The 19,635-nt window shown below is 50.7% G+C and overlaps 1 protein-coding gene across 8 annotated transcripts; it reads left to right on the top strand.

Annotated features, from left to right (window-relative positions):
* The first annotated feature begins 169 nt into the window (after positions 1–169).
* MFSD2A (MFSD2 lysolipid transporter A, lysophospholipid) lies at positions 170–11,750 on the top strand. Of its 8 annotated transcripts, none has more exons than XM_033422044.2 (14): positions 171–413; positions 1,864–1,992; positions 3,177–3,301; positions 6,892–7,015; positions 7,126–7,204; positions 7,568–7,725; positions 8,180–8,270; positions 8,383–8,504; positions 8,728–8,811; positions 9,355–9,438; positions 9,532–9,644; positions 10,090–10,233; positions 10,325–10,501; positions 11,284–11,750. In XM_033422044.2, exons 1-14 carry the CDS (start codon positions 327–329, stop codon positions 11,345–11,347), a joined length of 1,581 nt encoding a protein of 526 aa, XP_033277935.1. In that variant the 5' UTR covers positions 171–326; the 3' UTR covers positions 11,348–11,750. The 8 variants fall into 8 exon arrangements, 7 of the variants coding, with proteins under 7 accessions (XP_033277939.1, XP_033277935.1, XP_033277936.1 ...); XR_004481595.2 differs by having other exon boundaries at positions 172–419; positions 10,426–10,501; XM_033422045.2 differs by having other exon boundaries at positions 172–419; positions 8,791–8,811.
* Positions 11,751–19,635: the final 7,885 nt, after the last annotated feature.

Below are 19,635 nucleotides of genomic sequence, written 5' to 3'. Positions count from 1 at the left end.
GCCGGACGCGGGCTCCAGGCTGGAGAACGTGGCTTGGTGGCACAAGCCGCAGAGGGGTTTGGGCCGGCGGGAGGCCCGACGGGCTCCAGGATTGGCTGGCGGCGGTGTAGCAGAGCTCCAGGATTGGCCAGTTAGAGAGGGCAGGGCCCAACCTTTTAAGAGGCGCGTGGGGAGTGCAGTGAGCGAGTCAGCGGCGTTCGTAGCGGCGGCGGCGGCTACAACTACAACGCGAGCCCGGGCGGAGCGGAGGCCCGCGGAGCAGAGGAACATCGCGGAGCAGAGGAACATCCCGGCTTCCCGGTCCGGGGCGGCGTGGCCCGCGGCTCATGGCCAAAGGAGAGGGCGCCGAGAGCGGCTCCGCCGCGGGGCTGCTGCCCACGGGCATCCTCCAAGCCGGTGAACGCCCGGTCCAGGTGAAGGTGAGGGCCGGGCACCCCGGGTGGAGGGTCAAGGGTGGGCGGCAGGCTGAGGTTGGGGCGTCACGGGATAAACCTGGTTCTGGGACACCTTGGGCTAAGCCGGGAACAGGAGGACCCAGAGGCAGGAGAGGGCCCTGGGGTGCCCTGGAGGCAGGCAGTGATGGAGAAGGTTTGTAGGCGCTGGCCCCCTTTTGCCCACCCCCCACTCTGGGTGTCTCTGGGGAGCGGCCCCACCGGCGGCTCCACGTTGTGCCCGGCTCCGCTCTGCCTAGTCGGTTTCCGTTCCTCTGTGACCAGACGCTTAATTTTGCTGCCCTAGACGCCAGAGAGACCCCAGAAATCTGGGAAACCCAACTTGGTCCCAAATCTCTCATCCCCCTGCTCTCCACCCCCACATGCTACGCCTGCTTCTCAACTCCGCAGTGAGGGCCGCTCAAGTTCATTCATAAGAGCAAGGGCTCTGCTCTTAAAGGAGCCGCATTCCGCAGGCGTTTGTGTCAGTGTAGGTGTCGGCCCGCGCGCGGCGCTTTGCGCGTCTTGACCTTCGGCCCCATTCCCAGCTCTCTGGACTTAATGAAGGACCCAATGACATCAGACGGCCCCAGGGAGGGATCCCAGGCAAAAGATATCTAGATATCTAGGAGGTGACTGCCTTTTCGTTTTAATTTTATTAACCGATCCTTGGAAGAAGCCTGGGAAAGCAATTATGCTGCTCCCGTGTATGAGTAATCTACTTTCCCTGGGCAACCTTAACCTCCCTAGTGCCCCACCCAGAGAGGGTCCAGCCCTGCACCTAGAGGACTTTCCTCTCCTCTCCAAGATCCTCTGGGAACTGGGGGAGGGGGACAGGGAGAGAGGGAGGGTAGGACAGCTCCTGGGTTTGCCTGAAGGTCTGGCTGCCTCCAGGGGCCAGGGAGGCTCTGGGACAGATGGAAGGAACAGCTGGGCCTAGAGCCAGCTGGGTTGGGCCCTTAGGGATCTCTAGAGCCCTCACCCAGTAGGCAGGTTCACTAGCCTCTGAACCAGGGCAGAAGCCAGGGCTGGGCTTAGGCAGCTCTTGGCGGCAAGAGGATTTTCAGGTTGTGGCAGCTGGTGCCAGGTGGGGACAGGTCCATTGCTGGCGCGTGCTCCCTCTCCAACTTGGAAACAAACAGAACTGAGGCCTTTGGAGGAGTCATTAAGTGAAGACGAGCTGATAAGGATCTGGGTTTGGGGTGGGGTGGCTTAGGGGCTACTTCCTCAGTATGGATTCCCCTTTTCCAGATTCTTAAGAACAGAGAATACCTTTCATTTCTTGTGGGAAGTGAGCTCTCCCTGGGTGGGAATAGGGCAAGGCAGACTTGTTCCTCCTGGCAAAGTTCCAGAGTTTCCTGTCTCTGGAAACTTCCAGGATGAAGGCCAGGATCGTGGATCTCTTTTCATTCTTTCCTCTTCTTCCCAGAAGGAGTCGAAGAAGAAAAACCAGTTGTCCATTTGCAACAAACTTTGCTATGCAGTTGGGGGGACACCCTACCAGGTGACGGGTTGTGCCCTGGGGTTCTTCCTGCAGATCTACCTGTTGGATGTAGCTCAGGTGAGTGAGCTGAGCCCGCTAGGGCTCCTCCATCACCCCAAGGTGGGAGAGACTATGGACTCCAGGGTAGGGTCAGTTTCCCCATCTGTGAAATGGGACTGGGAATCCCTACTCTCCTGCCTCTCAGAGTCACAGCGGGTGAGAAATAAGAAGGCTTTGGAGAGTATCCAGAAGGGGAGTCTCTGCCCCAGGCATCTTAGCTGGCAAGGTCAGCTCACTCCTCCTTGCCTGGCAAGAGCAACAGAGCCTGGAGGGGTAGGCGGTGGTGTGATAGAATGGAGCCCGCTGTGATGTTCTTAGAAGAGACTGGCACACAATACCCCCAGCTGGACAGCAGTAGCTGGCTTGGCTCAGGGGTTGGTGACTTTGCAAGCAAGGCATCTTGTATTCACTTAATAGATGGGGAAGCCTAAGCCCCAGAAAAGACAAATGACCTAATTTAAGCAGCTAGTTTTTGAGCAACTCCCATGGGCCAGGCCCTAAATGGGGTGCAAATATGGGGAACCTGCTGTCAAAATGTAAAAAGTTAGAAAAGTCAGACTGGGGAAACTGCAGTGTGGGAGAGGCCTCTCCAGCTTCCTGGAGCGATAGTAATAGTAGAGCCTATTGATGGATGAGGAAGAGTCCAGAGAAACTGTCTATTTAGGCCTAGAAGGTTTGGGGGGAGGGGGATAGCTTGAATGGGTAGTGATAGTAACAGTCTACTTTTTCAACATTTTTTCTATTGATTTCTTTTTCCACATCCAAGATAGAGCTTGACCCTGTAAGATAGGGATCATAACCCCATTATACAGATGGGGAAATTGAGGGCCACTGCGGTGACCCAGCAAGTGCTATTTCTGATATCAGGTGGTTGGGGCTTGTGAGAGGGAGGCAAGGAACTGAATTCTGGATTCATTCTAATTGATGGGAGTGTTTTTCAAGGGCAGCGGAGGGGAGGACCTAGGGGGAAATATCTGGGAAAGTTTCCAAGGAGACACACAGTGCTACTTCTGTTGGGAAACTGTTGTTGTCATTATTAACAAGGCAAGTGATGATGCTTAAGGCCTGGGTGGGAGAAGTACAGGGTCCTAATGGCCAGGCTGAAGTAGGGAGGGAGCCCTGCCTTTGCCCGTCGGTGAGGGTGGATGTTGCCCATCCGTTGAAGGATGAGGAAGTCATCTTTTGCCTGTTCCCCATCCCAGGTGGATCCTTTCTCTGCTTCCATCATCCTGTTTGTGGGCCGAGCTTGGGATGCCATCACAGACCCCCTGGTGGGCTTCTGCATTAGCAAATCCCCCTGGACCCGCCTAGGCCGCCTCATGCCCTGGTGAGTAGAAAATGCTCCTTCTGAGGTGGTAGAAGGCGGGGCTTCTGACATGTCTGCTACCCCGTGGTCCTTCCACATGGTTTGTCACAGGCTGGGGGGTGAGGAGGAGGAATGATGCAGAAACCCCAGCAAGGTCTCAGCTGCCCCAGGCATGGGCATTGGAACTCCTGCCAGTTCATACCCAGGCTGGCCGAATTGCTAGACTGAGCAGCTTCCCCTGGCCCAGGCCCCATTCCTCCCCAAGGTCCTTTTCCCTTCCATGAAGCTGGAATTCTAACTTCTCCCGCTCCATCACTTCCCATAATCGTTGAAAGGTTACGCTCTGGAGCCAGCCTGCCTCATTTTGAATACCGACTTAGCCACTTAGAGCTGTACGACCTTGGGCAAGACATTTAACATCTCAGCCTCAAGTTTCTTCATCTGCAAAGTGGGGATAATGATTATGCCTGTCTCACAGGGTTGTGGTGAGAATTAAATTTTTTAATACGTAACGTGCTTAGAACCATTTCTGGCACTTATTAAGTATAATTTGGCACCCCTGCAGAGTGGCTCCTGGTGGAGGGGTAAGCGTGGAAGGTAAAACCCAGAAGGGACAGCATAACCTCTGGCTCCTTGGACCGTGAGAACTACCTTTTCCTTTGACACAGAGCCTACAGGCCTCAGCCTCAGGCTTTGAGGCAAGGCTGGGGGGTGGTTGTGCTACAGATCAGCTGGCAAAGGCAGGCGCGAGGGACAGGCTGACAGGCCAGGGCTCTGGCTCCCTCCAGGACATCCTGCTTGGTGGTTGGGGGGCGGGGGGGGGACATGCCCCTTTCATCTCTAGCCCATCCAGGCTCGAGTGGGCGCCTTCCTGCCCCAGGGGCGCCCATACCTGGTCTCCGGCCTTCAAGGCCTTCAAAGCTCTTCCCACAGTCCCTGCCCCCCAGCACAGCTTCCTTTCCCACGAGGTCCCCCTCCCACTGAAATCCCGCCAGCCCCTGGCAAAGGCCCAGCTTGGGGCCTTTGATCCAAGCTTCAGGGCCAGTGGGCAGGAGAGTCTGCCTTACCTGCACAGGCTGCTGGGGTTCCCGGTGAGCCAGCCCCTGAGACTGGGCCTGGTACCCGCCCCCCTGGCAGCCACTCAGGGGCGGGGCTGAGCTGCCACATCTCCTCGTAAGACACAGCCAATGGCAGGCAGCTGCCCGGGCCAGCCTGAAGCAGCAGCAGCAGTAATAGCAGCAGCCCGGGCCAGCCCGAAGCAGCAGCAGCCCGGGTTACTCCCAGCACATTTGGTTCCACAGCCCCGGCTGCTTGGATGGAGTGTTTGGGGAAGGCTGCCAGAGGAGCCCTGGTTCTCTGAGGATCTGGGAGGGGTGGGGTAGAGTAAGGGCGGGAGAGCAGAGGAAGCCCTCCCTTTGGGAGGTGAGATCTGAGGACGTCTCGCCCACGCAGGCACGTGCGGCAACCAGCTTGGTGAAGTAGCTGAGGGCCCTTCAGGCTGGTTTGTGATTCAGCACGTGGCCTCAGCTGTCAGGGTGAGAACTCCTGGCGACACCTCTGAGTGGTACCCCCACCCCTGTCTGAACGCATGCTGAGGGCTGCCGTGTAACGTACATGACCCTCCTCTTCATCCACCCCCGTTAGGACCTGGGACCTGGCACCCCTTCTGCTTTCGGTGTAGAAAGAGGCTGGGCCTTCCAGGGCTCCTGAGCCCTGGGGCCCCCTCTCCCAGGCCTCAGACCAGTCCCTGCCCTCAGCCAGCATTTAAATCCTCCGTTTCAGACGAGGAAGACTCTGACGGAACACTTTCCTGGAGTTCCCGGCCACCCATTGAGAGGCAGAGTGTCAGCAGGGTCCCATGGGAGATGCAGCAGGGATGGATCTGAGGTCTGATTCCCAGCCCAGTGCTCTCGGCAGCTCCCTGAAGTCTCCCGCTGAGCTTTCCTGGTGTGATAATCACAGCAAACACTTGTTGTGTCCCAAGAACTGTTCTACATTTTAATATCAACTTAAGTCTCAAAACGACTTCAACCCTGTGAAATAGAGCCAAAGTCCTTACAATGGCCTATTGGGCCCTACATGACCTGGCACCCCATTTCCTGTCCAACCTCATTTCCTAATTCCATCTCCCATGCGCACGCCACTCTCTCTGGCCCCCTGGCCTCCTTCCTCCTCCCCAGGCCTGCTGGGGCACATTTCCCACCTGAGCCCTGTTGCCCCGCGACCTCTGCCAGGCCAGCTCCCTCCTCTCATTCGAGGCCTGGCACAGAGGCCACCTTCTCAGTGAGGGCTACCTTGGCCACCTGCTTGTGAATCATACCCACATACTCCCAATCCCCTTTAGCCTGCTTTCCTTCTTTTTTCTACAGCACTTAATCACCGTCTACGATGTTATGTGGCTTTTTTGGTGTGTGGTAGAATACACTATTTAAAAATTTTTTAATTTACCATTTTAGCCATTTTCAAGTGTACAATTCAGTGGCATTAAGTATAGTCACATTGTTGTGCGACCATCTCTCCAGAACTTGTTCCAAACTGAAACTCTGTACCCGTTAAACACTAACACCCCATTCCTTGCTCCCCTCCAGCCCCTGGCAACCAACTACTTTCTGTCTGTGAATTTGACTCATCTAAGTGGGATCATGCCAGATTTGTCTTTCTGTGTCAGGCTGATTTCACTTAGCATAAGGTCTTCAAGTTTTATGTTGTAGCAAGTGTCAGAATTTCATTCCTTTTTAAGGCTGGATAGTATATATCTTATGTTTATTTTTTGTTTGCCAACTAGAATGTAAATTCCACAAGGGCAATGACTTGTCTGTTTTGTTTACTGATACGTCCCAAGTCATTAGAATAGTGCTCAGCACAGAGTTGGCACTTGAATATTTCTTGAGTAAGTGTTGAAGGTAAGGTAGGTGCTATTACTATTATCGTTTGTAAACAATAATTTGGTAAAATGAACCTCAAAAGTTAAATAACTTGCCCAAGACCAAGTTATTTATAGTTACTGGTAGAGCCAGAACTGGATCCCGGAAGTGTGGCTCCAAAGGCCTTTTCACCATGGTTCTCTGCTGCCTTTCTATACTGATGCCGTGAAGTTGGACCATCCTGAGATCTAACTAGGATGGTGTGGGACTCACATGTGGGGAGGCACTGGGCCCAGTCCTCCCCTCTGGCGCTCCAGAAGCAACACCTTCACCTGGAGTTGGCCTCCCCCACTCCTGTGTATGCACACATGGGTGAGATCCCACTGGGATGTCTCCTCCCCCACTGCCTCCCTGCCCCACCATCTGAGGTCTTGGCCTGCATTCTCAGCCCCTCAGCCCATAGAAAGCCCCTGTCTTTGGAGCCTTCACACCTGGGGAGATGCAGGCAAGACTCAGGAGGGTCTGACCTCATACCCCATGCTCAGGATTGTAGGCTGGGGGCCCTGCCTCAGTGTGCCCTTCTGGGCTGGGCCATCAGTCCCTTCCCAGAGACCCTGGGGCGGGTACATCCAGGGGGAGGAATTTCCTTCCTGCCGGGCACCCTGTGAGGCTGCAGAGCAGTCCAGCCTGGGCCCTGATCCTGGGGTTTTGGCATCCTGCCTCCACTCAAACCCTCCCCTTCCTCAGGATCATCTTCTCCACGCCCCTGGCCATCATCGCCTACTTCCTCATCTGGTTCGTGCCTGACTTCCAACAGGGCCAGACCCTGTGGTACTTGCTTTTCTACTGCCTCTTTGAGACGCTGGTCACGGTGAGTATGGGCAGGGGTGCAGGAAGTCCCTGGGGCCTCCGGGGTTGGTGCCCGAAGCCACATCTGTCTGTCCATCGTCTGACTGGCCGAGGGCCTCTCTTCCATGCCAGTGTTTCCACGTTCCCTACTCAGCTCTCACCATGTTCATCAGCACGGAACAGAGTGAGCGGGATTCTGCCACTGCGTATCGTAAGTCTCCCCAGCCCACTGAGCCCACCCACCAGGGACCCAGGGTCTCCACTCCCTGACCCTCCTACCATGTTTCTTCCCTTGTGGGCCCAGCTCCCTGCTCTTGGGAGTGGGTGTGAAACCATCTTAAAAATAACTTATTGCTCTGGTGAGACCAGGAAGGTGGAAGGACCAGGGAGAGGTCACATAGCGAGGCCATGAGTTTAGGCCAAGGTGCCGTCTACCCCAGTACCCAGTACCCATCCTATCTGGAGCTGCTACTATCGCCTGTGGCTAGAGCTGGGCTTATATCCATCTGACCTTCCTCCCTGGGGGCCCACAAACCGTGCGGCCCCTCAAAAGGACTTGCTTTTTCCTGCTCAGGGATGACCGTGGAGGTATTAGGTACAGTGCTGGGCACAGCAATCCAGGGGCAGATTGTGGGCCAAGCACATACACCTTGTGTCCAGGACGCCAATGCTTCTACAGTAGCCTTGGAAGGTGTCAATCGCACGCAGAGCGCCACCTCGCTCAGAGAAACGGTAAGGCCCTGGCAGGGCAGGGCTGGGGGAGATGAGGAACGATGGGGTGATTTTGCCATTATCCTCAAAATATTAATAATGACTAGTGTTTGTAAATGTTGGGCATCTGTTACACAAAGTGTTAATGTGCCCACTTTGCAGATAAGGAAACTGAAGCACAGGGAGGCTAAATAATTTGTCCAGGGTAATCGAGCTAGTGAGTTGCAGAAACTAGATTTGGGGAGCTTTGAACTGTGGGCTCTCAGACTCCACAGCCTGGCCTTCTTAACCTTTTGTTCACCTGGACTTGGCCTTGGGAAGCAATAGCAGGCGCAGGCTGATTTTCCCATTTCGCGGATAGAGACAGTGAGGCCCCCAGAGAAGGGACTGATCCAAGGTCATTGAGTAGAGCTGCTGGGAGCTGGGATGAAATCAGACTGACTGTTTCTCTATGTCACCTTTCCCCTCTTTACAGCAAAACGCATACCTGCTGGCGGCAGGGGTCATTGCCTCCATCTATGTCATCTGCGCTGTCATCCTGACCCTGGGCGTGCGGGAGCAGAGAGGTGAGGGGTCCTGGGGAGGGGTGCAGGCCCCAGCGTGGGGTGGTTTTGTCCCTTTGCCTCAGGCTTGGGGAGGGGCCTCTGTTCCTGCCTCACCGTCCCCTCTGGCCCCCAGAACCCTACGAGACTCAGCAGGCCAAGCCGATGCCCTTCTTTCGGGGCCTCCGGCTGGTCATGAGCCATGGCCCGTACATCAAGCTTATTGCCGGCTTCCTCTTCACCTCCTTGGCTTTCATGGTGAGTCGGGCCCTGATATGCTCAGCCTGGGCGGGAGGGCGTATGTGGAACGAGGGGCGGGGTAGGCCTCGGACTCAGGATGGGACAAAGCCCGAGGGACAGGTGGAATGGAGGCGGAGTGAGCAGGGGTCCCTGGAGCATGGGGAATGTCATGGAGGCTCAGCCCCAACTACATCACCTGTTTCCTTACCTTTCCTTCCCACCACGCTCTCCTGTCCCCCAGCTGGTGGAGGGGAACTTCGCTCTGTTTTGCACCTACACCTTGGGTTTTCGTAACGAATTCCAGAATCTGCTCCTGGCCATCATGGTGCGTGTGGGGCCCCGAGGGTGGCCGAAGTGGCTTAGGCTGCGAGATGGTTCTTTGGATAGCCAGAGGACGTTTCCCAGACTGGCCCAAGGTCATGAGGGATGAGGGAGGCTTCTCAGAACCTTTGGATCTGACCTACCACTGCTTAGGTAGGACGATGAAAGAAAGAGTTTGGGTACATATATCAAATCTTTATGTTGTACACCTTGAACTAGTACAATGTTATATGTCAATTATATCTCAATTACACTGGGGGAAAAAGAAGAAAGGGTTTGGGGTTAGATGTTCAAGTAGAGAGCATAGCAAAAGCAAAGGTGTGGAAGCCAGAACTTCCGGAGCTCTGTGCTCAGAGAAGGCAGGAGATGAGATGGGGACTCGCTCTCAGCTCCCCTGAAGAGCCATCGGGTGCCTGTCCTCAACTGTCCAGATGATGTCATCTGTCTCTTGAGCAGGGCTGGGAGCACCTTTAGAGTTCTGGGAAGAGCAGGGGGTATTCCATGGCTCTAACCCACTTCCCTCTCCTCCCCCTTTGCCCATCCACAGTTCTCGGCCACAGTCACCATCCCCATCTGGCAGTGGTTCCTAACCCGGTTTGGCAAGAAGATGGCTGTGTACATTGGGATCTCAGTGAGTGGGGCTGAAGGACAGGGCCTGGGCTGACTTGGGGGCTACTGATGGGAGCTTCCCAGCTGACTCGTATTCCTGTGCCCGCTCCCCTAGTCAGCAGTGCCATTTCTCATCTTGGTGGCCCTCATGGAGAGTAACCTGATTGTCACATATGTGGTAGCTGTGGCAGCTGGCGTCAGTGTAGCAGCTGCCTTCTTACTACCCTGGTAAGTATATATAGGCCCACCGGGGTATGTTTCCCAGCCTCCCACCCCCCAGTTCTGAAGCTCCTTAGGGAGAATCCTGTGGGGCTTGTCTCCCTGCAGGCCATTCTGTGGGTCCAGGTTGGGGGTGGGGCAGGTCTTCCCAGTACAGTTGTACAGGTTGTGAACTGCACAACCACATCTAGTCAGGGTGGGAAATGGGGGCTTAGATCTAGCCTGCACTCTATACCTGCCTAGCTGAGCAACTAGATCTGGGGCTACTTCATCTTGGAGGAAGGGGCCGTCTTTTTTATTCACATGAAGTTGCCCACTCCTCATTGAACTGTGTGTGAGCTGTGGGACTGCAAACTCTCAGAGGACCACTCTTATTGACACGGACCACATGGGCTAGTGGAGGTCTGGGGTTGCTAGGTGGAAGGGTGCTCACGGCTGCCACCACCGTGTACAGGTCCATGCTGCCTGACGTCATTGATGACTTCCACTTGAAGCAGCCCCATATCCATGGGACCGAGCCCATCTTCTTCTCCTTCTATGTCTTCTTCACCAAGTTTGCCTCCGGAGTCTCCCTGGGCATCTCCACCCTCAGTCTGGAGTGAGTGGGGGGGGGAGTCTGGGCAGTGCTGGGCAGGGGTAGGTCCCAGGTGCCCCATCCTCACCACTCCCCTAACCACTGGGTCCCACAGCTTTACTGGGTACCAGACCCGTGGCTGCTCCCAGCCAGCACGTGTCAAGTTCACACTGAAGATGCTGGTGACCATGGCTCCCATAGTCCTCATCCTCATAGGCCTGCTGCTCTTTAAGCTGTACCCCATTGACGAGGAGAAGCGGCGGCAGAACAAGAAGGCCCTGCAGGGCCTGAGGTGAGTGGGGAAGGGACAGGGAGGTGGACGAGGGGACATCATCCAGTCTAAGCCCTCGGCTAGTACCTCCTGGGGCCAAAGCCAGATTTGCCTTCCACACATCTTCCCTGGACAGCTCCTCCTCTGCCCTTTCCCCCAGCTGATTCATCACCGTGGCAGTTAACATTTCTTGAACACAGGCTGCCTGCCTGGGCTGAGTGGTTTTACATTTATTCATTCAACAAGTACTTAATGGGACGCCTATGTGCCAGGCATTGCTCTAGTGAATGAAACAGATAAATCCCTGCCCTCAAGGAGTTTACATTGTAGAGAATGTACTCGTGATCTCCTATGGTCGTCCAACAACCTTGGGTGTCAGAGATTCCTATGATTCCCACTCTGCAGATGAAGACACTGAGGCTTAACCAGGAAGAGTGACAAGTGATAAGGGGCAGAGCTGGGGTTTGAGCCCTGGTGTTCTGACTCCAGAGCCCACACTCTTCACGGCTCTCCTGGTGTGCAGGACCTCAGGTGCGGAGACCAGAGGGCAGGGTGGAGTGAGTTGTGCCAGCCCAGCTCGCCCAGGCCAGGGCGTGGTACTGGGGCTTGGGGTGCCTTGTGGGCTGCAAGAACAGCAAACAAACCTACCAGCAGTTTCTGGGCTGAGAGTGGGAGTGAGCAAACTACGTCCTGTGATTTAGACCAGCCTGGCAGCGAGCTAAGACCTCAGAGCCAAGATCCTGTGGGGAACAAGCAGGTGGGTGAGGGTGCTTCCTCCAGCCCGTCTCCTCTGGCTTTTGCAGGGAAGAGGCCAGCAGCTCGGGGTGCTCTGACACAGACTCTACAGAACTAGCCAGAATCCTCTAGGGCCTGCTGGGTGGCCCGAAGCCACCATGCACAGGGCCTGGGTCGCCAGGCCAGATGAGGAATCTGGGCCTGCTTGCCTGCTCACTGAACAGCTGGTCTCCAGATGCCAGGAAGGGAGCCAAAGACTCAAGAGTGAGCGACTCAGGACGCCTCCTGTGCCCATCGTGAGGCGGGCTGTTCACACAGCCACCAGCCTCCCTCTGCCCACCACAGGGGCCAAGCCCAGGGGCTGCTACTGTGAATATGCCACAAGGACTGATCGGGCCTAGCCCGGGACACTAATGTAGAAACGTTTTATACAGAGACTAATTAATAACTTAATGACCATGTACATAGCAGTCTGTGTTTGTATATGTCTGTGAGCTATTAATGTTATTAATTTTCATAAAAGCTGGGAAACGGAGCTGCCTGTTTTCTGTCTTTGTCCTGACACTGAGCCGTTCTGTGCCAAGGTGCAGAGAGTGAGGGAGCGCTCAGCCGCAGGTGCCCTGGGGGGCGAGAATGTGTGTGGAGGTGTGATAACAGCATCAGCTAACATTTACTAAACACCTGTCTGTACCAGGCTCAGGTGTGGAAGCTTTCCTCTCACTTTGCTGATGTTCTCACTTAATCCTGGGAACCATCCTGCTAGGTCAGGACTGTCCCCATTTTAAAGATGATGAAACTGAGCCCCAGTGTTGAGAGGGACTTAGCTAAACTCACACAGCCAAAAGAGACCTAACTGGAGTAACATCCCGGGTCTTCGAGACTAGTGCCTTAACCACTATCCACTGCTCCCCTGTGTCTGAGAGTGGCCAGTTTGCTCTGCTCAGGCCCGCATGCTCTGCTTCCCACCCTAGGCTTGCCTGAGCATGTGACGCTGGCTGTGCTGGGGCAGACTCTGTGATTGGGCCCCTGTGGGGTCCCCAGAGACCTGTGATTCTTCCTCCACCACTGATAATGACAGTGTTGGAAGGCGGGAATGTGCCCAGCTGGGTGTATGTGTTGGTTGAGGGGAGGGGGTCTCACTACTGGTGGCGGGGAGGAGCATGGTGGGGAAGGCCTAGTTTGTAGCATTTGCCTATTTCCAAGCTGTAAATATTCTCACTATAGCCAATTTCAAGTTACCAGCAGTTGTTCTCTCCTGCGAAATTCCTGAAAATTTAATAATTTGCCCCCACAAGCTGGTAGGAACTTGCCTCAGCAAGTCATTGGGGGGTTTTTTTGGTTTTATTTTTGCGGTACGTGGGCCTCTCACTGTTGTGGCCTCTCCCGTTGCGGAGCACAGGCTCCGGATGCGCAGGCTCAGCGGCCATGGCTCACGGGCCCAGCTGCTCCGCGGCATGTGGGATCTTCCCGGACCGGGGCACGAACCCGTGTCCCCTGCATCGGCAGGCGGACTCTCAGCCACTGTGCCACCAGGGAAGCCCCAAGTCATTGGGTTTTACACACTTAGATGAAACTCCAAAAAATGAGGAAAGCAACACTGGCAGGATCAAGAGGCTACCCATCCAACCCCTTTATTCTATATCGATGGATAAATGAGGCCCAGAGAAGAGGCGTGCTTAGACTCTTTAGGCTTGGTTTTTACTTTGGGTTTGGGGTTTTTTTTTTTTTTTTTGAGTTGGAGCTCCATTTTTTGGATGAAGTTCTACTCAACCACTTTTTTTTTTTTAATTTATTTCTTTTATTTACTTATTTTTGGCTGCGTTGGGTCTTCCTTGCTGCGTGCAGGCTTTCTCTAGTTGTGGCGAGCGGGGGCTACTTTTCGTTGTGTGGCCTTCTCGTTGTGGTGGCTTCTCTTGTCGCGGAGCACAGGCTCTAAGGTGCGTGGGCTTCAGTAGTTGCAGCACGCGGGCTCAGTAGCTGTGGCGCACAGGCTCAGTAGTTGCGGAGCACGGGCTTAGTTGCTCCGCGGCATGTGGGATCTTCCCGGACCAGGGCTCAAACCCATGTCCCCTGCATTGGCAGGCAGATTCTTAACCACTGCGCCACCAGGGAAGCCCTCAACCACTTTTTAAAATTTATAAAGTGTTAATAACAGGCACTGTTACACATGCTTAATAAATATCAATTTAATTAGTCCTCATAACTTCCCTCTGAGTGAGGTAGGTACATTTCCATTCAGTAGTTTTGCCACCACCAAGCCAGGTCCTGCTGCTGCCTTTGGAGCTGCCCTCAGGGTCAGAGGCTGCTCTGGTCTGACCTCCGTAGCTGGAGCGTTCAAGGACTCCAAGATGACATTTGCAGAGGTCCACTCACACCTCTCTTCTCCCTCCACTCTGATCAATAGCCACCAAATCCCATCTTTAAAACAGAAATTTCCTAAACCACCCAAGCTTACTTCTTTCCCATCCCTGCAATTCTCAGGTCTTATCTTCTCTCACCTTGGATGATTATACCAGCATCCTCACTGGCTGACTGACTGATTTGATCTCAAATCAGATTTGATTCCTTCCGCAAGCTATCCAAGATAACCTAGTAGATTTCCTGTTTAGAAACTCCTTTGAGTCCCCATTGTCTTCAGGAGGAAATCCAAGACCCCTGCTGACTTCCCCAGCTCTAGATTTAGATGCAGCCCTTTTTGCAGGTCACCTGCCTGGCCCTGGAACACACCTCTGGCCCTTGGTCCCCTTGGCAGACACTGGTCCAGTGTGCCTTTGCTCCAGCATGCCTCTCGAAAGCTATGCCTGTCCCTTGCATCTTTGGGGCAGCTCTGGGAATCCATGCCCTCGTCATGGTCGCCTACACAGCGCCCAGGGCCAGGCATGGAGGGGAGGGGTGGGGCGTGTGGAGGTGAATGAATGAGCTAAGACTAGAGAGGGCTTTGTCAGCCAGACCCAACTCCCACTGACCCACTAGGAGGCTTCCCCGGTCTCAGTTTCCCTCCATTGTACCTTGGGGATTTAGAATTGAAAACCCTTGCTTCTCCAGTTTCATGTTCACAGAAAGTGGTTCTCCTCAAAGACCCTTTGCTGACGCTTGCGGGTGTGATTTAGGAGGCTGGATGGGCGGGGGAAGTGGGAAAGCGATCTGGGATCCCAGGGACTCCTTGGATCATTGGCTGCTCCAGGTGCCTCTGGACAGCTCATACCTTCCTGTCCTTCGGGAGACGCTGCCACCTTGACTTCCTCTACGCTTGGATCCAGCAACACTACAACAAACCCTGCCTCTCCCTCTTCACTGTCCTTCTGCCCTCAGCCAGGCAAAGCACGTACCCCTCCACTCCACCCCTGCTGAGGACCAGATGTGGCTTTGACTCCACCTGCTGGAAGAAAGGGGAAACACCTTTTAACACTGCAAAGAAGGATTTCCGGATCTGTCCTTGACTGGCTCTAGGACCCTGGTTATCCATTTACGCAACAAATATTTATAATGGGCCTATTATGTGTCATGCATCGATTAGTCTCTGAGGATAGAGTGGTGAACAAAACAGAGCTTACATTCTTAGTGGGGACCAATGACAAATAAATGGACATGCACATAAGATAATTTCAGATTGCAATAAGCACCATGAAAGAAATAAGCAGGGTGCACTAATAGAGGGAAATGGTGTGGAGGTTATTTTATTTATTTTATCTGGAGGTTATTTTAAATCAGGTGCTCAGGAAAGAATGTTCTGAGAAAGTGATGTTTGAATCAAATCACAAAGGAGGAGAATTAGACAGACATTTGAAGAGCTTGGGGGAAAGTATTGCAGGTAGAAGCGACAGCTAGCATAAAAACCCAGAGGTAGGAAAGAACCTAGTGTATCTGAAGTACTGAAAGAACACTGTGCAGCCAGAGAGTCATGAAGGAGAGGGTAGATGGTGTGACATGGATTTGGAGAGCTACGTGGGAACCAGCTCACCCAGGGCCTTGCAGCCCACAGTGAGAGTTTCAGTTCTATTTTGAGAGCAGCCAAAGCCATTGAAGAGGTTTAAAAATTGATTTACATTTCTACAAAATTGATTTACATTTCTAAAAAAGTGTAGGCAGAGGCAGATGGCACAGGGCTTTGTGAACCAAAAGGATTTTTCTCTTTATCCTAAGAGCAGACAGAAGCCATTGACAAGTTTTAAGTAGGGGAACCATATGATGATTAAGAGTTTAGAAAGACTGTATCATCTGCTTTGTGCAGAAAGGATTGAAGGAAGTGAAAGTGGAAGCAGGATGACTAATGAAGAGGCTGCTCTTGAAATGTTCCTGGGTAATGAAGAGTACCAGACAGAGGTGGTGGCAGTGGAAACAGAAAGAAGACAGAGTTGGCAGCTGTTTGGCCTGGATAGTTGACAGAGAAAGGGTGAGAGAGGGAGAGGGAAAGAGAGAAATGAAGGTGATGTCTAGATTTCTTTTTTTCTTAACAATTTTATTTATTTATTATTGGCTGCATTGGGTCTTCATTGCTGTGCGTGGGATGTCTCTAGTTGAAGCAAGGGGTGCTACTCTTCGTTGTGATGAGAGGGCTTCTCATTATGGTGGCTTCTCTTGTTGCATACTATGGACTCTAGGCATGCAGGCTTCACTAGTTGTGGCACACAGGCTCAGTAGTTGTGGTGCACGGGCTTAGTTGCTCCACAGCATGTGGGATCTTCCTGGACCAGGGCTCGAACACACGTCCCCTGCATTGGCAGCCAGATTCTTAACCACTGTACCACCAGGGAAGTCCAATGCCTAGATTTCTAATTTAGGGAACAGAGAGGGAGCAATAGAGGAGCTCCCTCTGTAATAGAGGGAGCACTGGAGGAGGAGCAAGCTTGGGGGACAAAACAATTCATTTGTCACCTGTTTGTATCATTTTCATATAAAAAAAAAAAGGAAGAAATCACACTTAGAAATTCGACTAAATCAGAAACAAAGATATGCACTATCACCACTATTACTATGTAACCTTTCATTGGAGATATTAGCCAATGCAATTAGATAAAAAAAGAAATAAAATTGGAAAGTAGGTAAAATTATATTTATTTGCCAATGATTGTATTCCAAGAGAACCCAAGTGAATCAACTGAAAAACTCCGCTAAACAAGAAAAGTCCATAAGGATATGGGATATAAAATTAACATACAAAAATCAATACAGAGAGGGCAGACAGCAGAAGCAAGAATTACAATTCTGCAGCGTGTGGAGGGAAAACCACATTCACAGAAAGAAAGACAAAATGAAAAGACAGAGGACTTGGTACCAGATGAAGGAACAAGATAAAACCCAAGAAAAACAACTAAATGAAGTGGAGATAGGCAACCTTCCAGAAAAAGAATTCAGAATAATGATGGTGAAGATGATCCAGGACCTCAGAAAAAGAATGGAGGCAAAGATCGAGAAGATGCAAGAAATGTTTAACAAAGACCTAGAAGAATTAAAGAACAAACACCTAGAAGAATTAGAGAACAAACAAACAGAGATGAACAATACAATAACTGAAATGAAAAATACACTAGGAGGAATCAACATGAGAATAACTGAGGCAGAAGAACGGATAAGTGACCCAGAAGACAGAATGGTGGAATTTACTGCCACGGAACAGAATAAAGAAAAAAGAATGAAAAGAAATGAAGACAGCCTAGGAGACCTCTGGGACAACATTAAATGCAACAACATTTGCATTATAGGTGTCCCAGAAGGAGAAGTGAGAGAGAAAGGACCAGAGAAAATATTTGAAGAGATTATTGTCAAAAACATCCCAAACATGGGAAAGGAAATAGCCACCCAAGTGCAGGAAGTGCAGAGAGTCCCAGGCAGGATAAAACCAAGGAGAAACACGGCGAGACACATAGTAATCAAATTGACAAAAATTAAAGACAAAGAAAACTTATTGAAAGCAACCAGGGAAAAGCGATAAATAACATACAAGGGAACTCCCATAAGGTTAACAGCTGATTTCTCAGCAGCAACTCTACAAGCCAGAAGGGAGTGGCACAATATATTTAAAGTGGTGAAAGGGAAGACCCTACAACCAAGATTACTCTACCTGGCAAGGATCTCATTCAGATTCGATGGAGAAATCAAAAGCTTTACAGACAAGCAAAAGCTAAGAGAATTCAGCATCACAAAACCAGCTCTACAACAAATGCTAAAGGAACTTCTCTAAGTGGGAAACACAAGAGAAGAAAAGGACCTACACAAACAAACTCATAACAACTAAGAAAATGGTAATAGAACATACGTATCGATAATTACCTTAAAAGTGAATAGATTAAATGCTCCAACCAAAAGACACAGGCTCACTGAATGGATACAAAAGCAAGAACCATATATACACTGTCTACAAGAGACCCACTTCAGACCTGGGGACATACAGACTGAAAGTGAGGGGATGGAAAAAGATATTCCATGCAAATGGAAATCAAAAGAAAGCTAGAGTAGCAATACTCATATCAGATAAAATAGATTTTAAAATAAAGAATGTTACAAGAGACAAAGAAGGACACTAGATAATGATTAAGGGATCAATCCAGGAAGAAGATATAACAATTATAAATATATATGCACCCAGCATAGGAGCACCTCAATACATAAGGCAACTGCTAACAGCTATAAAAGAGGAAATCGACAGTAATACAATAGTAGTGGGGGACTTCAACACCTCACTTACACCAATGGACAGATCATCCAGACAGAAAATTAATAAAGAAACACAAGCTTTAAATGACACAATAGACCAGATAGATTTAATTGACATTTATAGGACATTCCATCCAAAAACAGCAGATTACACTTTCTTCTCAAGTGCACACAGAACATCCTACAGGATAGATCACATCTTGGGTAGCAAATCAAGCCATGGTAAATTTAAGAAAATTGAAATCATGTCAAGCATCTTTTCTGACCACAATGCTACAAGATTAGAAATAAATTACAGGGAAAAAAATGTAAAAAACACAAACACATGGAGGCTAAACAATCACTTACCAAATAATCAAGAGATCATTGAAGAAATCAAAGAGGAAATCAAAAATACCTAGAGACAAATGACAATGAAAACATGACGATCCAAAACCTATGGGATGCAGCAAAAGCAGTTCTAAGAGGGAAGTTTATAGCAATACAAGCCTACCTCAAGAAACAAGAAAAATCTCAAATAAACAATCCAAACTTAAAGGAAGGTTAGAGAAAGGAACTAGAGAAAGAAGAAAAAACAAAACCCAAAGTTTGTAAAAGGAAAGAAATCATAATGATCAGAGCAGAAATAAATGAAATAGAAACAAAGAAAACAATAGCAAAGATCAATCAAACTAAAAGCTGGTTCTTTGAGAAGGTAAACAAAATTGATAAACCTTAGCCAGACTCATCAAGAAAAAGAGGGAGAGGACTCAAATCAGTAAAATTAGAAATGAAAAAGGAGAAGTTACAACAGAAATACAAAGCATCTTAAGAGACTACTACAAGCAACTCTATGCCAATAAAATGGACAACCTGGAAGAAATGGACAAATTCTTAGAAATGTATAACCTACCAAGACTGAACCAGGAAGCAATAGAAAATATGAACAGACGAATGACAAGCACTGAAATTGAAACTGTGATTAAAAATCTTCCAACAAACAAAAGTCCAGGACCAGATGGCTTCACAGGTGAATTCTATCAAACATTTAGAGAAGAGCTAACACCCAACCTTCTCAACTCTTCCAAAAACTGCCGAGGAAGGAACACTCCCAAACTCATTCTATGAGGCCACCATCACCCTGATACCAAAACCAGACAAAGATACTACAAAAAAAGAAAATTACAGACCAGTATCATGGATGAATATAGACGCAAAAACCCTCAACAAAATACCAGCAAACAGAATCCAACAACACATTAAAAGGATCATACACTATGATCAAGTGGGATTTATCCCAGGGATGCAAGGATACTTCAATATATGCAAATCAGTGTGATACACCATGTTAACAAACTGAAGAATAAAAACCATATAATCATCTCAATAGATGCAGAAAAATCTTTTGACAAAATTCAACACCCATTTATGATAAAAACTCTCCAGGGCCTCCCTGGTGGCGCAGTGGTTGAGAGTCCGCCTGCCGATGCAGGGGACACGGGTTCGTGCCCGGTCCGGGAGGATCCCATATGCCGCGGAGCGGCTGGGCCTGTGAGCCACGGCTGCTGAGCCTGCGCGTCCGGGGCCTGTGCTCCGCAATGGGAGAGGCCACAGCAGTGAGAGGCCCGCGTACCGCAAAAAAAAAAAAAAAAAAAACTCTCCAGAAAGTGGACATAGAGGGAACCTACCTCAACATAATAAAGGCCATATATGAAAAACCCACAGCAAATGTCATTCTCAATGGTGATAAACTGAAAGCATTTCCTCTAAGATCAGGAACAAGACAA

This window comes from Orcinus orca, chromosome 1, assembly GCF_937001465.1.
Source record: "Orcinus orca chromosome 1, mOrcOrc1.1, whole genome shotgun sequence".
Lineage (NCBI taxonomy): Eukaryota > Metazoa > Chordata > Mammalia > Artiodactyla > Delphinidae > Orcinus > Orcinus orca.
Note: the sequence above shows the minus strand (reverse complement) of the source record. Positions and strands in the feature narration are given on the sequence as shown.

What these genes read in the sequence shown, in the direction of transcription:
- MFSD2A (XM_012531845.3), top strand. Translation starts at nt 327, where the DNA reads ATGGCCAAAGGAGAGGGCGCCGAGAGCGGCTCCGCCGCGGGGCTGCTG. An exon ending in GGATTCTGCCACTGCGTATC is followed by an intron (nt 7,205 to 7,567) that starts GTAAGTCTCCCC and finishes TTTCCTGCTCAG; the next exon opens with GGATGACCGTGGAGGTATTA. An exon ending in GGGCGTGCGGGAGCAGAGAG is followed by an intron (nt 8,271 to 8,382) that starts GTGAGGGGTCCT and finishes TCTGGCCCCCAG; the next exon opens with AACCCTACGAGACTCAGCAG.